Genomic DNA, 17,351 nt, shown 5'->3' on the forward strand with positions numbered 1-17,351 from the left:
CCTCTAGACTGAGGGGCCGAGGCACCAGTCTCTATGAAAAGCTCCTTCTGCACCCCAACGCTAAGGCTCAACAGTTTCCATGCCTGGACAACGCGTCTGGAAGCACGGCTGCCCTTCAGGGCCCACGGTGGCAGATGCTCCTTGGGCTCGGGCCCAGGCAGGAAAGCACACTGAGGTTTATGAAAACCACCCAGGCAGCAGATGCTTCTGCAAGAGGAAGAGACAACGTCGCCCCACCTGCTGCAGCATCAGCCCCATCCCCTGCACTGTGAGGGACACACTGAGAGCCCAGAGGGACGGTGTGCTCTGCAGGAAGGATACGTCTCTGTTGGCCATGGGGAAGGGATACTTCACTTCCCAGTACGTCACGGTCTCTCCATTGCATTCCTTTTCATAGATATCTAAAGGAGGACAGAAGAAGTTAGCACATCTACAAACATCTCTGGCTCCGAGCAGTGGGACGCCGAGGCGGGATGACCTCACAATGTATGTTCGACCCCCAACGCCTAAGAATTCGCAAACAAAATTGAGCGGGTTCATTCCCACTAGAAGCACGTTGCTCAGGAAGATAGAAAAACAAAAGATCCTGGCAACTCCTCTACGGTACAGCTCTATCAGCATTCTGGGGCCAAAAGCCACCAAACAAAATCAAGTATCCAAAAATAAGCAGAGGGTTTTGAATCAAGGGAACCACCAGATGTCACTAGAGTACAGAAAGTTTTTCTTTTAAGGCCTTTCCTTTCCATGCATCTTGCTAAGCTGAGGACTGAAGGGATCGCCCGGTCTAGCAGGTTCTGCTGGGAGCCAAGCCTGGCACTCTGGCTGCCACCGCTAGAATTCGCTTTCCTCTGGGGTCACTGAGGAGTTGCATTATAAGCCTGGATCTTCCAGAAGCCATTACTGCCTGGACAAAAGAATCTTAGAACTAGGTGAACACAGAGTCTAGAGCTGGAGAAGGAAACATTCTGACGTTTGGAATTATTCAAAAACAACTGTCCTAGGGCTGGAAAGCTCTGGGCTTTTTAATGCCATAAAGCAGTAAACTCTTTTTCTTTTCTTTACATTGTCTTTGATTGGCTTTTGTTTGGAAGCAGCCAGGAGTGCTCACTAAAGACTCCAGGTGTGGCCAGCTCTGCAGGTCAACTCCACTATTACTCAGATGGCAGAGGCCTCTCCCAGCTCTAAAGGCAGGGGGAGCCCCTGTTTAATGGCCTTTGCAAGGCCTCGTCTCTTACAGGGTAAAATCCAAGATCTGTAACCAGGAGGCAATGCTAGGCCCCCAGGAACCTGGTCTGTCCTCCTGCCGCCCTAGGTCCCTAGGAGTAGCGCCACCCTTGGAAGTAGGACAAGAGCTGGGGCAGGTTCTGCTGGTTCGGCCCACGCAGCCACACCAAACTGCTGGTGCTCGGTGAACATACCACTTCCTGCTTCCCTGACCTCGCTCCTGTGTCCTTCCCTGCACCAGGGACACCCTCAGACCATTCACCTCCACCTCCTCACGTATACGCATTCCTGCCTGTTTAGAGAGCTCTGATTCAACTCGCACAGCTTGGACGCCACCTCCTCTGTGGAGCCTTCCACGGCCACCCTGGCACCTGGGATGCAAACACAGCTTCTTCACAAGTAGAGCAGACCGGCTCCAAAAGCAAGTGGCAGAGGGGATCTAAGGAGACTTCAGGAGCAAGAGCCAGAGCAGCTGAGCTGCGCTTCAGGCCCACACTCGGAAGACTTTTGTGTCAAAATTTAAAAAGAAGCACAACATAGCAGAAACAAATTCTGTTCCTTTCTACTGGCTAGGGTCAACAAGAACAGGCTCTAATTTCTAATTTTTTATTAATAAAGCCGGCATCACTTACCTTTAACATACCGGTCCCACTGTTTTCTATATTCTAAATCCATGTAGACATCTGCGAGTAGCACTGGGGAGCAGTCCTTTAACGTACCGAAGACTTTATACTCATAAAGTCCACTCTGCTATAAACACAAAACAGGCAGAAAGACAGTCTATTGCTACCGAGGTAGAGAGAAAGCTGGATTCCACATTAAAAGAAAAACAGCTGAGGATAGGGCCCAGACCACATCAAACAACACCTCTTCTGGGGTGTTGGCCACACAGTGGTGTCAAAGCAGGTGAGACCTCTGCTGTCATGGATCTCAGATTCTGCTGTAGGCACCAGTAGGAAGAAAAGTTGTAAGTTCTAGAAGGGTGGTGCCTTGGTGGATGCTTATGTCACCAGACAGGCTGAAAAGACCTCTAAGAGGGGTAACATTTACCAGGATTCTTGTTCTAAATGTTAGGAGCCAGCCAGGGCTGGTGGCGCACACCTATAATCCCAGCACTTGGGAGGCTGAGGCAGGAGGATTGCTGTGAGTTCAAGACCAGCCTGGGCTACACAGTGAGTTCCAGGTCAGTCTCAACTACGTAGTGAGACCCTGTCTCAAAAAAACAAACTAAAATGTTAAGAGCGAGCCATGGGAAGACAGGAAAGCTCACTCCTGGAAGGAGGAAGGCTCTCTAAGGTCGATGGTTTGGCACAGGTAAGGAGCTTGGGGCTGGGAACTGTGGGTGGGAAAGACAGCAACAGGTGGTGAGGTTATACAGGTTTGGGGAGCAGCCCCCCCAGAGGACTTTTTAAACCAGGGTAGGGGTAAAGATTCTCTTCTCATTGCTATGGAAAAGTAATGAACAGCGTCAGGCACCACACGTGAGCGGGGCCACACAGTTTAGGTGTAAGCGTTATCTGATTACTACTTTAGGAAGATGATCCTTCCTGCTTGGTAGAAGAGCGATCACAAGCAAACAAGGAGGAAGTTTAAAAGACAGCTTCAAGGAAGGAGATAACAACCCAATGGGAAGCATCAAAGGCTTGGGGATATAATATGGAGGCAAGGCCAGGAGAACTGCTCGCAGCTGTGGGATAAAGGAAAGCAAAGAACTGGGGATAACTTACGAGGTGAAGTTTTGCTCGGACATCCAGGTTGACGGGAAAACCCTTCTCAAACTGAGGAAACGTGGAGAAGAGTTAATTTATAGGCTGTGGGGGGCAATCAAGGATTTTATTCTGGGCAAAGAGTTTGAGACAACCTGGGTAGGTGGCTAGAGTTCTGGTGAGGGGCCAGATTTTAAATATCCATGGGGCATCATGAGACCCAGTATCTTTTTTTTTTTTAAATCAATCCCAAGACAGAGAATGTTTCAATGACGGTTTTTGATTGTGTATAAAGGGCCAAAAAGTGAAAGAAACATCTGCTTCGAATAAGACGAGTTTCCATTGTTTAGAAGAAAGTCGCCGCCGGCTTCCAAGTACGAGAGGGAAACCGCTGTTTTCATGTGAAGTCATATCCTTGTCTGCAAGGGCCCAGGATTGCAATTAAGCCCTCTGCATACTTCACCCTCTATAAATGGCAACTTCCCATTCCTGACCCTCATCCTGCCGAAAGGCTAGATTAACTGAAACGCAAAGAAAGTGAAGGAAAACAATGCAGAGACATGAAACTCTTAGAGGAGCTCCTTGCTTCCATGAGCCAGCGCCCTGCTACTGGCTAGCCATTCACAAACAAAGCTTTCTCCTTAAAATCCATGGACAGGAGCTCTCAGGAAATCCAGGGGCAGACAAGCTGAATCTTTTAGGGACGTTCAAGCTATGAGGGCTCCCAACTCAGCTGGCCTAACCTAGGGCTAACCTTGTCCCAGTCTAGGAGTCTCACAGGCCTGGGAAAGTCCTTGGCAAGAAATGCAAAGCAAAACTGAAAGTGAACCCTTACGGGTCTTGCAGCTCTAAAAGCATGTGGCTTGTACCAGGGTTTCCAAGGAGCATATGATGATCTAGTATTTCTGGAACCCTCAAGTGTCTGTCACACCATGGCTACCTGAGAGAAAGGCTGACTTTGGGGTGTGACAGAAGACCTCAGGGGAAATATTCCTCCTGTCCTCCCACTGTGATCACAGAAACCCATTAAGGGCAGATGGTGAAAGTAACACGTACTCACATGTTCAGAGTCATGCAAGTGCGTTTCTGGAGCAGAGACAGTTACCCTGTTTCCCCTGAAATAAGACCTAACTGGGAAATAATCAGCCTTGAAAACGAGATGAACGATGCCAGCTCCAGTCCGCCTACTCGTGCTTTACTTGCCTTGTAAAGTAGACACCAAGCAGGAAAGGGACAGCAGGTAAGGCAAGAATCATTGGTTGACCGGCACTGGCCTTCTGATCTCTCGTTTTCAAGGCTGGCGGTTTTCTGGGTAGGGCTTATTTTGTGCGAAACATGGGGAACTTGAAAAATACGGAGGCCTTGCTTTCTACTTGCACTGAACGGAAGGGCTACTTAAACGCTGAGACCGTGGCCTCGTCAGGCTTGCACAACTTAGTTCCAGGTGACTGCATACATAAAGGCAAACTGCTTCCTTTGGTGAGGCCCCTTCCCTTCCTGCACGGAGCTACAGCCTTCATGACCTCAGCCCTGTCCGCGTCACAGAAAAGAGGGACAGAGAAACCTTCTAAGAGAAAGACAGAGCCATCACGATTTGCGTGAAGAAGAATGGACCACTGTGACAACTCCCTTTAAACAGTCCCTTCGTGGCAGGACTGAGAAAAACCAGAGCTCCAGAGAGGAGAACGCCGGGGAGCACCGTCCCTCCTGTCAGTGGGACATTCTTCTCTACTGCTGAACGGCCCCCGTGCAAAGGCCTGGGTCAAAGCAGCTCCACACTCTTGACTTCTAAATAGGCTCTCGGTAAACATGCTCGTTTTCATTTCATCTTTTGAGAAATAGAGCCAAATGTTTACACTTACAAAAATAATCTACATTCACTGTAGGAAAATTGGAAAATATTAAAAAGAATTTATAAAATAATGACATGCAACTCTGTCATCCACAAATATCTACTGGTGCCATCTGACATACACTATTTCTTGAACGTGAATAAATACTTCTCTGTGTGACCAAATGGAATTAATACGATACGAACAGCTTGCATCCTTAATTTAATTGTATACTGAGACTAAGGAGAGTTCCTACAGAACATAACTATTCTCTAAAGATATATATTTTTCCAAATATTTTTGTGCAAATGACTATTTCTAGCAAAACCATGCTCATATAGAACAGGTGACCCACAATTCGAAATTATTTCATTAGGAAAGTTTCTCTGGAGCTGAGTTTTAGGACAAGTACGTTACTGTTTTAAGGCTGTTTATACTTATATATACCCAATGTATACTCTCCCCAGTAGCCAAGAACCCTGTCACCAGGTGCTGGTGACCACACAGTGTCAAGGTTTCCAGGATGTGCCCCAGAAGATTCATGCGTTCAGAGACCGGGCTTTTGGGAGGTGACTGGATCACGCCATGCACATCTGCGGGTTAATCCACCGAGGAATCCACAGCTGAAGGTGTTGGTGAGCAGAGGTGGGTTCACTGCGGGTGACGCCTGGAAGGGTCTGTCTCGCGCCCGACTCCTCCCTTCTGTCTGCTTCCTGGCAGCTTTTTTCCACCAGACCTTCCACTACGCCATGTCTGGCCTGGAGCCAGCTGACCATGGTCTCTGGAACGTAAGCCAAATAAACTTCCCCTCCTCTAAATTGTAGGAGTTGGATATTTTGTCCCAGTGACAAGAATGTAAGGTAGGTTTGTTTATATGAACAATTTGGAATGCAAAAGCATTATCCTTAGCTTTACTGGGGCAAGGTTTGTATGACCCATATGTAAGAGCTCTTTAAAACTGGAGATATAAATCCTTCACAATATTTGTTTTAGATACTTTCCCAAGCTTATTAACATTTCAGTAAATGACTCAAAGTAAGTTTATTCAAAATATTCTTGGCTTTTCCTACCCCACCACAAGAAACTACCTCTAAGAATGATGCGGTTTCCTTATCTAGAAGTAAAATATGTTGGATACTTTCTAATACTCCATTTATAAGACATCTACTTTCCTACTTTTCAAATAGTAAAAGGATTTTGTTGGTGGTAAAGATAAATTAACGAGTATTATATGTAGAATACCATTGCCAGAAGAAAGAGAAAATTTGGTACCCTCTTTCTTCCCTACAAAGGGAACCCCTCTGTCAAAGTGCACAGCTAATAACTTTCCTGATCTCCCATGCAGGCAGTGGTAGCCATGTGACACCTTCCTAGTTTGAATGTGGACATGATGTTTGCATCTGGAGTGACTGTTCTTTGACCCAAGGAGCAACAAACATAAAATGGCAGAATAGAAAGACTCGAAGAGTTGGGGCCATCGCTGACCAACTAAAGCAACACAAGCATAGGTAGACCTCTGAACTATTAAGAGAGAAAACTAGGCAGGTATGTGGTGCACGTCTGTAATCCCAGCACTCAGGAGGCTGAGGCAGGAGGATCACTGTGAGTTCGAGACCAGCCTGGGCTACACAGTGGGTTCTGGGGCAGTCGCAACTACATAGTGAGACTCTGTCTCAGAGACAGAGAGAGAGAGAGAGATAGAGAGAGAGAGAGAGGGGTAGACCCCTCTTTAAGTTATTGTTGGTCCAGGTTTCTATTACTGAGATAGTTGGAGACCACCAGAGGTACAAAGGGAAAAATAATTCAAGGCCCTGAGTTCAATTCCCAGTACTGGGGGAAAAAATTTGGGGGAGGGGGTCAGGTTCCTGCTCAGCTCTGCTCTTGGTGTGTGAACCACTGAGGCAGCACTGAGCACCGGACTGGTCACTCATACATCACGTGACCACGAGATGGAAGGCACCAGGAGAGCAGAGCCACAGCACATTCGCGACTACCAGGGCACCCAGAAGTTTCTGGAGTTGCCACAGTCGTCTGGGATTCCATCAGAGCCCCTGAAAAACTGAGATCACCCCAAACAGAAACAATCATTTCACGGAGCCTGGATTAAATAATAAGGATGCCACCCCCACCCCGAGTCACCGGACAAAACCAAAACAAAAGTAATCATCAACCGGGCCCTGGGCCACCTCTACAACTCCATAAAAGCTGGTCCTTGGGCAGAGGATTTAGCTCAGTGGTTCTGCTGCCTGCCTCGCAACAGCAAGGACCCGAGTTTGATCTCCAGTGCCAAAAAAAAAAGAAAAAGAGTTGGTCCTTCCTTTGCTCGATGTGCCAGTGTGACCCTCTCCCCCTACTTCCTTCAGCTCATTAAACGGGAGTCCTCCCTATTTTCTCTTACATTCTAACTCTACTTGACAAATCAGACTCTGCTGCTCACAGATGGAAATGCTTCTCTGCAGCAATATATCAAGAACCTGCTCAGGGCTGAGTTAGGAGTCCCCATCTTCTCTTTCAGGGGACCTTTTCAGAAACTACCTTGTGACATTACTTGCAACTGAAAGCAATATTAATTGATACAAATGTCCCTGATTAGGCAATGCTGAATTTTATTTGAATTTCAGGATCTTAGATAACAGAGAAGGTTAAAAAATTGCCCATTCTTTTTGATCCAAAACACAGCTTATGTCAAAGAACCCTCTTTTCTAAGTGACTCAAGATTCCTAAGTGACAAGTGCAGAACAGAACCTCCAAAATACCAATTGGATCAATCGACTGGGTCAACTGGAGCCAAGTGCTTGTTGGCCTAATTGGCCGGACTTTTCGTTTGCTTCCAGGGCCCTGAGCTTGGACCTCTACATTTGAGTGGACACAGGGCTCCACTGAGAAACCTAACCTTCTTTACTGCCCTCTACAAAGAACAATTCTCTTGCCTACTCTTCCAGGGGCTTGCAGACCTATCTGCAAAGCATTTGCCCAACTGCTCGATCTTTTGCTAATTTATGATTTGTTGACATTAAAGCAGCAGAAAAACAACACAGTGGCGATGAGACAATATTTACAAACAAATACGACTATGTATTAATTCATTAAAGCAATACAGAAATGCATGAGCATTGTTAAAAGGCACTGTCAACAAGGGGAAGAGACGATGGATATTGTGGACATTAAACTCAGGGGTAATGTTTAATTTTGCAGGGAGGTGCACAGAACTCCACATTTCTGAACAGGGAAAGTTCTGTCTTCTTCAACTAAGTAACTCATATTAAAAAAAAAAAAAAAAGATAAACTTGATAGAATCCAATGCATTCGTGACCATGTGAAGAAATAAAGTATAGGCTTCGACTTGGCTTCAAGTCTGAGTGTGTGTCCCTTGGTGACCCTTCAGCAGTCGTGCAGCAGTCATGTGCTTTGGATAGGAAGGAGGCTTTCAATCCCACGGATGCAGCGTAGACTCTTCCCATAACACTGGTGATTATTCTTCTAACCACAGTCCAGTTTCCAGACGATGTTGCACTGATTATCCAATGAAACCATTAGCATCGCCTGAGATGTAGACAGGGAAGCTGATGTTCCTGCCATCCTTACGTAAGGAAATGAAGCTCAGAGAGGCCGAATCACTGGCCTGGGCCTGACAGGTGGAGCTGGGACAGACAGGCGGACAGTCTGCTGACCTGGCCTCTTCTACTCCCATCCATGACTCCTTATTTAGCTCTATTCTTTCTGCCATGTTTTCTCCAAACCATTGTTTCCGACCCAAAGCTAATGACTAAGGCAAAGAAAGCCCATCACTGTCAAGAACCATGCTACATAAAATTTTTGGAGAAAAATCATTTTATAATTCAAGTATGACTATAGCTGTCTAAGGCCCAATGTCACCTTGCCCATGAGCCAGCTATGGCGTGCGGAAACAGTTCCATTTTGCCTCTGGTCACAAGTAGAGGTCTCAGTGGTCCTGATACTATGACACTCAAGGGCAAGAGTGCATGAGTACATTAGCTGAAGACATCCTTGTTCTCCAAGAACAGAATAGTAACAAGAGTAGAGAAATGTTGACACACACTGTCCAGTGTAAAACAGCACTAATGGCAGAAATTAAAGCTGAAGTTGATACTGCGATGATCCAGGTCTGTACGAAGAAGGCAGTGGGCTAAATCTGACTAAGTATTTGAGATCTCTCCAGGGACATGTGAGAAGTTCCATCCCTAAGGATTACAGATAGCAGGGTAAAAATAATGCTGCTGGCTTATGCCTACTGTACTTCATACTGGATTTACATGGTGATCCTACTCGTCTTGATACGAGGGATGGCCCATCAGTAAGCCCATTTTTCAAAGAAACTGAGGCTTGAAGATCTTCTGAGAAATATCTAGAAAAGGCAACTTTACAGAAATCAGAACCTCTGTTCGATTTGTCCTGATTCACTGCCCGGTTTGCCTCAAGTGGGGGAGATGATTGGTATAGGGCCCAAGAATCCAGAAAGTCCAGGTCCCTTCACACAAGCCACCTGCTCTCTCCAACGATTCCCAGGGCCGGATAAAAACTGAGTTTCGCTTTATGAATAGTCACCTCCTATACTTTCCAGGCAGGGATTTGGCGAAACCAGGATACAGATGTGGGGCCTCCTGCCCGGCCCCCTGCCCCTTCCACCAAATCTAAGCTCTCAGCACCAGCATTTTCAGATCGCCTAGCGCCCACAGGCTCGCCATGAGAGAAGGGAGCTGAGGGAGAGCCACGCTCTGACCTATCTCTGCACTGGTGGGCTCAGCAGAGATGGGCGAGAAGGCAGAATTGGTCTCCCTGGTCCCCTGCAGCAGGCAGAGGGCCACACATGGTGCCTGGCTTTCAGACTGGTGGCCCTGTCCACTAGAGTAAACTATGGCTCAGTGTCTTTTTTTTTTTTCCCGTGGTACCGGGGATGGAGCTCAGGACCTTGCACTTGCAAGGCAGGCACGGCACCACTGAGCTAAATCCCCAGCCCAATAAGTGTCTTGAGTTCAGTAACTGTCCTATTGATATAGGGTGTATAATATTGCACCTCCAAATAATATAACGGAAATATTATAACTTCCAACCTGCTAGGTGTCCGACACCCGGAGTTCACATTCTCTAGAATCAAAGCATGAATTTTAGGAACAATGGAGGTTAAGAGTAAGAATCTGTTCAGACAAAGTAACTTCTGTCTAAGAGCAACAGAAGAGAGACCAGAAGGTGGGCTGCCTGCCCATTCCACTTCCCAGAGGTGTTCTGAGCAAAGCCATGAGGTGGGGCAAGTTCGAGGTGGGATAAAACTACAGTCAATTAGTAAGAGTAGAACTATAATCGCTGAGATAATATTGATTCAGTGGGAAATTACAAGGTGGGTATGAAGAGCAACCAAACTAGAGTCAACCGACAAGATTATAAGAAGTATGTCGCTTAGGTAATACTGATTAGATGGGGATCAAAAGGGGAAGCTAGTTACACAGCAAGCATACAATAAATGAATAAAGATATCTAGGGAGGAATGGGCTAGGGAGGTTTTGGTCCCCAAGCAAGGTGACTGGTGCTGTTCTTCCCTAGGGGAGGTATGTGGAGAGCAGTAGTTCTTCTTCTTGAAGCCCTGCTTGCAGTGAATGAGCCTTAGGCCACAGTTGTCTGTGCTGAGGGCCCAGCCCTGCCTAACAGCCTTATAATATTCTCCAACTCGCTTAGCCGTGTACAACGCTGTCAGTCAGGAAGGTAATCGGGAGGGCAGCACAAGGGGCAGAACAGGCCTATCAAACTGAAATAAAACAAGTTCATGATGCACACTGGACCGGTGCCCACCTGGGCGATGCTAGGGGACGCTTCGGGTCTGCACAGGTAAATCCATTCTCAGGTGAGCTGAGGTATGCTTCCTTCCCGAGGCCACACTCTCTCAGCCCTCCCGGATCACAGCAGGGTTTGCCAGTCGTGCTGGGCTTTGAGTAGGTCCACAGCACCCAGGAAAGAACTGTGCTCCTCACCCACATCTGATGAGAAAACCTAGTCCAGGGCCAAAACACAGTGGAGACCAGCGCGTCTCAACACCTGGCACCGGTATTTAAAAACTTCCAACCTCTGTCCTCCGATTTCACAGTCTATGGGTACAGCTCTGGCTGCTGCCATGGTTAACCCTGCCCAAGCTGCTTCAAGGCTGACTGCAGATCATCGGGAGAGCTCGCCTAGATGACCTGCGGCTCTTCTCCCTGGAGAACTCTCAGCACTGTTCAGGGGACCGTGCTTGCCCCCAGCAGTCGCTCACCCGACTATCAGGGAGAGTGAGTCTTACCATGGACCCTGGCTTCTCCTAAGATGTTTCTTTTCCCCACTCTCCTCTTCCTCTTCCCACTGCGCCTTGTCTCTAGGGCAAACTCTTGCCTCTGACTCTGCCTCCCAGGGTCAAAACCCTCAAGTGAGTGCGAGGACAGCAAGCAGCAGCTCCCCGAGATTCTAAGGGTCTCAAAGTCCAACCAGCAACTGCAACATCACTCAGGACAATGTAACAGGAGAAACACATGCACATCCGTGTGCACACACTGCCAACTCAGACCCACACCAGGCCCCATGAATCAGAAACGCCAGGGGCAGCAGGGCCTCTGCTCTAAATTATAAACTCTGCAGATGATTCTACTGGGTGCTCAAGTTTGAGAACTAGCCTGCTGCCTTCAATGACCCTGAAGGGAAAGTACTATTTTTTTTGCAAATGAGGAGCTGAATGAAAAAGTAACTGGAAAGCCTCACCGGCCCCTGGCACTCTGACCTCACTGACACTCCAGTGCTCTCAGCCTGCTGGCTTTTTTTGGAAAACAATCATCCTGGCATAAGATAAGCACTGGCACCGAACATTCTGCTGTTGTTGAACTGTGGCTTGAACCTAGGCCTTTACAATGAGCTACATAACCTTTTGCTTTGTGTTGTGAAACAAGGTCTCTGTAATTCACCAGACTAGGCTGAAAGTTGCAGTCCTCCTGCCTCAGCCTTGCATGGTGCTGGGACTCCACGCATGCAGCACACCAGCCACGCCTGGCTTGTCCGACGCATTCACAGAAATCCCCTTGGAAGCTTTAATGTCCTTATTGTTAATAACATCTCATCATGAAGAATTCTGAACATACACAAAGTAGCAAAAACAGAATAACCAATCCCTACCGCAGGGAGGGCTTCCCAAAAGGACCATCACTGAAAATTAGCAAGGCCAATTAAACCTGAACCCTGAGGGTAGGGCTTGGTGTCCTTTACAAACACCCCCAAGGGATTCTAATCTGCTTGAGTTTGAAACATAGTACCCAGAATACTTTGCCCCCTACCACCAAAAAAAAAAAAGAGTGCTCCTGAATCAGCATGGGGTCCCTCTATCTCCCCACTGACCCCAGAACCTGTGAAGACAGACACACATGCGAGACAGTGGACCGTTATCTCTTGGCTGAATCAATGAACGAGAGTATGGCAGAGCTGAGATTTTAAATCCCAGGACTACCCGACTGTAAAATGCCTTTTCTTCCTACAATAACAGTACAAGGCAGCAAGCTGGAACTGGCCTTACTTAACCTTGGAGAGAAAATGTAGTTCCTCTTGCCTCAAGACAAGCTGTATATTTGGTACTGAGCGGATGGGAGCAGATGGGCGTATGCTCATTACTAGCTCCGAGGGCTATGTGGCTCACTTAACAAGAGACTAAGCTCATCCCTGCCTGTCCAGAGCCACTCTACATAAAATTCTGGGGGCAAATCATTTCATACTTAAAGTAGGACTATGACTGTCCCAGTGTCACCTTGCCCTCGAGCCGGCTACGGCATGAGCAAACACAGCGTCATTTGCCTCTAGTCCAGTGGCGCGAGGCCTCAATGGTCCCTTGATACGGTGATGCTCAAGGGCAAGAGTGCATCAGCTGAAGACATCCTGGTTCCCCAAGAACGGAGTAGTGGAAAAAAAAAAAAAAAAGGTTCCACCTGGGGAAGGTCAAGTTCTTTATTAGCCTGCTATCTCCTTATCTCCCTTTTCACAATTAGATCATCAGCAACACAGGATTACCTCCGCCCCCTAAGTCAGCTTGATTCTTCCTCCAGTTAATGTGTGCACCCGATAAACAGTCTTTGTCTTTGCTCACTGAGGCACTGACTGCCCAGCCCATGCAAGCCTCTACTGTCTTTTTCTCTTTAGCCCCCACTGCCCCCCTTCTAGGCAGTTGAAGGATCAGTCACCCTCTGACACCTGCAGCTTTTCCAGACTTGGGGATACATGAAAACTTACACGACATGTGACAGCATTCTGTGAGTCACAGTACCGTGTACAGGTAAGTTACTGCTAATGCAATAGGGACAGGATAAAAAAAGAGAGAGAAGGAAAACGGAGTTCAGTGAAGAAAGAAAAAGAGGTAAAAGAAATGATGATGGTGCTGGGCAGAATGGCTGAGAAACTTAAATCTACAATTTTATGATGTCATAGAGAAAGACGAAACAAAAATATACTAAAACTTTGTACATCAGAAGGGTCCATCCGCCCAGGGAAAGAATTCAAATTGGTTTGTGTTTACCCAAAAGAGGGCAGTTGTGTCTTTTTAAAGTATAATTTACTTGTTACTGTGAACTCTTTCAGGTGCCTTTGTGCTAGTTCACAGTTTTCAAAACCAATAATATAACTTCGTTATGTTCTCACTTAGGCATGATCATTGCTGGTTTCTTTTGCTTTGCTTTTCCTTTTCTCCATCCTGTTTCAAGACCTGTTAAGAAGGAGCCCTAAAAAGAGGGACAGCCTGGGTTACCCACATCTGAGGCTGAGTGCAAAAGGCCAAGCAGCAAGGAGCCACCAATAGCCACCTTGGTGCCGCCCCAAAGCCCATCAACCCAACCTCTGCTCACCGCTGCTTTGTAAACAAAGGCCAGAATCTTCCAGGAGGCAACAGTACCTCAAGTTCATAGCAAAACCCACTGCAGACCCTCAATGAAGGCTGAATAAATTATATAAGCAAATGGTCTTGAGACTCCTGTGAACTCCTCCATTAATGAAGAACCTACTTTTCTGAAGACGGCCTCTTCCCATACAGGAAGCTTTATTAGACTGTGAAACAGGGGGAAGAACAGGGACTTTTTTTGCCAGATATTTCTGAGCACAGGACCTGGGTCTGAATCTGTCTCATTACCTTTTTTTTTTTTTTTTTTGAGACAGGGTCTCACTATGTAGTTGAAACTGACCTGGAACTCACTATGTAGGCTGGTCTCAAACTCACAGCGATCCTCCTGCCTCAGCCTCCCAAGTGCTGGGATTACAGGCAGGCGCCACCACGCCCGCCTGTCTCATCATCTCTTAACAACATGCCTTCGATGTGCCACTCATCTTCCCTGAACCCTGTTTCCTCGTGTGTAAGGTGCCAGCCCACAGGAGCGTAGAGTCATGGCTGGAAGGCAAGTTGAGAGCCCACTAGCTCAGCACTCCCCACCAGGCACCATCTGCCTTCTGTTCAGAGAGGCTCAAGTCTTCGAGGCAGAATTCTGGAGCCACACTGGGTTCTGATCCCAGTTCAAATCTTGACTGTTAACGTCCTTGCACGCATTTCCATTTAGGTAAAAGGGTGACAGTCACAACACTTTATCATCAGGTTGTGAGGACTGGGTAAGTCCGTATCTGTAAAGCATTGGTGCCTGGATTATAAGGATCATAGGACAAGCATCAGTGTTGCAATGACTGCAACCAACCATACCCATCAACGAGCAGCAAAGCAGTGATAAGATCACAATCTTTCCCTCAGAGCTTCCTGTGTAGGCTAAGGGAAGCCAAGAGGGGGAAGGCCAACAAACTCGTTAAGAAGTCATTGCACTTTTAGGTAAGAGGTACTGAGAACCCGCAATGCCAAAGGTAAACAAAAGAGAAGGACATGAGCCAGACGCCAGATATTTCTGAGCAGTGCAAATCAATTTTTGGCAGACACCTTGAAGTTTGCTGGTAGGGAATGGAATCATCAGAGAGGAGACAGGATTTGACCGAACGCGTGTGCACTTTCATACTAAGGTGTGCATTAAAGCTTCCCTGGGAAATCAGTTTTGCCTGGTTTCATCTTGTTACAACCAATGGTCCTGGAATACAGTACTGAGTATTCAGAGTCTGTTGAATAACCGCCATCCTTATGAGTCACAAATCCAGTGAAGGGCCATGTCTTTCTCTAGATGCATTAGAGAAGAACTGGTAAAAATGCAAGTGACTGCTAGCAGTTCTTTACCTCCTCTAAAGTTTAAAATGAAGATATAAACAAGGCCATCAGCAGGCTGATGCTTATCATGAGCAGATCACTGTTCTGCAAATGGCAAGAATCTAGAATTTCTCACTGAGAGTCAGGTTAAGGATGCTAACCAAAATCTAATTTATTATAGAAAAAATATAAATGCTCACCCACCTCCCAGTATCTCCTCGGCTCAGGATTATAAAAGGAGTTGTCCTATTCATCTGTAGGGATTCGAGCTGGCATATTCTGATGGCCTCACCACTGGACAGGGGGGGACTGTCCTCAGAGCATGTACATGTTTTTAGAAGAAGTTCCTTCATGAATACTAATGTCCTCTATTTAGAGCTTCTCAGCCTTGACAGTACTGTATTTCTGAGCTGGATGATTCTCTGTTGTAAGGGGTTGTCCTGTGCACTGCAGAGTTGTGGATATTTCTCCAAGATTCTTACACATCTTTAATTTTTATCTTATAACAAACCCCTTGAAGGGCACAGCCTTGTTTTCAACCCTGTTCCACAGAGGCACAAACTCATAATAACTACTGCAAATGTTTCCTTTCTGTCTTAAAATATATGAATCCTTTAATGTGCATTGAAATGTGACTGCTGTGAAAGTCAGCCACTGTTTAACACGCACAAGGGCATGGACCTTCCAATCCTGTCTCTGCCTGAACTTACCTGGGTCCCCTGGGAAATTGTTTCACCTCTACAGCTGCTTCCTCCCAGTCCTGCTTCACCCAGCTGTGAACCTGAGGTTGAACCAGGTGAGGATTAGGGATCCTCCCGGCTCTAACCTTCTTAATAAATTGGTCCTTAGCTGGGCGTGGTGGTGCACATCTGTAATCCCAGCACTAGGGAGGCTGAGGCAGGAGGATCACTGAGCTCAAGGCTAGCCTGGGCTGCATAGTGAGTTCAAGGCCAGCCTACTCTACACAGTGAAATCCTGCCTCAAGAAACAAAACAAATAAGCTGGTCCTCTGTCAGGAAACTTCCTTTCCCTTGCGTTACCTGGAGATTTTTAACCTCCGTGGTAACCACACAGCTACCATCTCACAAAGCAGCTGATGACCCCCATGTATGACAGGCCTCCAGGGGTGGGGTGCAATGACTCCCACCTGGATGGCTCCCCTATTCTTAAAGCCTCCAGTAGAAACCAGAGAATTGCTTAATGACCAACTCCATTCCTTTTACACTTTGTTTGAAACTTCAGAAGCAAGTTATTAAGTGCAACTAAGGAGAAAGGGCAAGAGAAGCAAGTCACTAAAATAACCAGAGCTCACAGAAGGCCCCACACACCTCAGGACGTCCCCTCTCCTACCTGCTCTAGACTCTGGGAACCGCCCCTCCTCCAACCCCTACCTTTAGAGACTAGGGATCCGCTTCCCTGACAACGCTCGTGGGAGCTCAGGAATCCCCACCACCACCACCACCACCACCACCACCGCCACGTTTTAACTGTGTCTCTAACTTCTAGCAAACAACTTCCCGATCAGGCCTGGCCTGAGACTGAGTTCCGTGGACCTCCCAAATCCCCAGGATCTGAAGCGGCGAGTCACTCTGAGACACCGCGCCTGCGCTGCGATCCCCGCTGGGCCGTCAACCCCGTGGCCCTCCAGCTGCCCGCAGTTACCTGATCCAGCAGCCGGTAGATACTGACGCCCGAGGTCTCCACCAGCAGCTGCCAGTCGGCCCCGGCCAGAGCGGGCTGCTGGAGCTCGGCGCAGACCTCCTGAAACTTCTCCTCCGAGAAGCAGCTCGCCATCCTGCTACACGCAGGGACACTCCAGCTGAGAGCAGGCCGCGACTCCAGGGGGTGAGAGCCTGGGGGCGGGGCGACAGATGGCCTCAGTGTGATTGGCAGGGGACAGAAGAGAAGGCGGGACTTCGTGGGGGAGGCGGGGCCTAGGGGGCGGATCCCGAGGGCGGGACTTAAGGTGGGCGTGGCTGCACCATGTAGTGGAAGCTGGAAAAGGTAAAAGGAGAAAAAAATTGATCTGAAGGAAGAAGTGGCTAGAGAAAAGGACACTTTTTAGAGGAGAAAAAAAAGACAATATCAATTAGAAAAGACTTCCTCAGGAGCCCGTTCTATATTTGCCCCCTATACCCTCCAAACCTTTACAATGTAAAATATCTTTGGCAGATTTGAGAGAGGGGAAGGTCGGAGCACAGATGCTTGCAGATCTCACGACTAGAACTATAGTTTATTATAATTTCTCTTCCTGTTATGCGTTTAAAAACATCACTCCCAAAAAAGGGTCCGTGGGATTCATCAGAGGCCAAAGTGCAAAAATAATTCAAAAATCTAATCCATAATCGGGCCGGAGATTTAGCTTAGTGGTTCCTCCGCCTGCCTTGCAAGTGCAAGGACCCGAAG

General features: G+C 47.4%; 1 protein-coding gene across 4 annotated transcripts in view; it reads right to left on the reverse strand.

The window, feature by feature from the left end:
• Pctp (phosphatidylcholine transfer protein) overlaps nucleotides 1-16,823 on the reverse strand; it is a 22,286-nt gene extending 5,463 nt beyond the window's left edge. For 3 of the 4 annotated variants that reach the window (XM_019206948.1, XM_010620216.2, XM_033762965.1), the window contains exons 1-3: nucleotides 16,608-16,810; nucleotides 1,857-1,974; nucleotides 322-401 (exon numbers count right to left, since the gene is read on the reverse strand). In XM_019206948.1, coding sequence (XP_019062493.1) covers nucleotides 322-401; nucleotides 1,857-1,974; nucleotides 16,608-16,739 — 330 coding nt within the window. In that variant the 5' untranslated portion in view covers nucleotides 16,740-16,810. Of the gene's footprint in view, nucleotides 1-321; nucleotides 402-1,856; nucleotides 1,975-16,607 lie in introns of all 4 variants that reach the window. The other variant, XM_019206947.2, reaches the window with a different exon arrangement.
• Between the last annotated feature and the right edge of the window lie 528 nt (nucleotides 16,824-17,351).

The sequence above is a fragment of the Fukomys damarensis genome, unplaced genomic scaffold (assembly GCF_012274545.1).
Source record: "Fukomys damarensis isolate Sample0158 unplaced genomic scaffold, DMR_v1.0_HiC HiC_scaffold_13, whole genome shotgun sequence".
Classification (NCBI taxonomy): domain Eukaryota; kingdom Metazoa; phylum Chordata; class Mammalia; order Rodentia; family Bathyergidae; genus Fukomys; species Fukomys damarensis.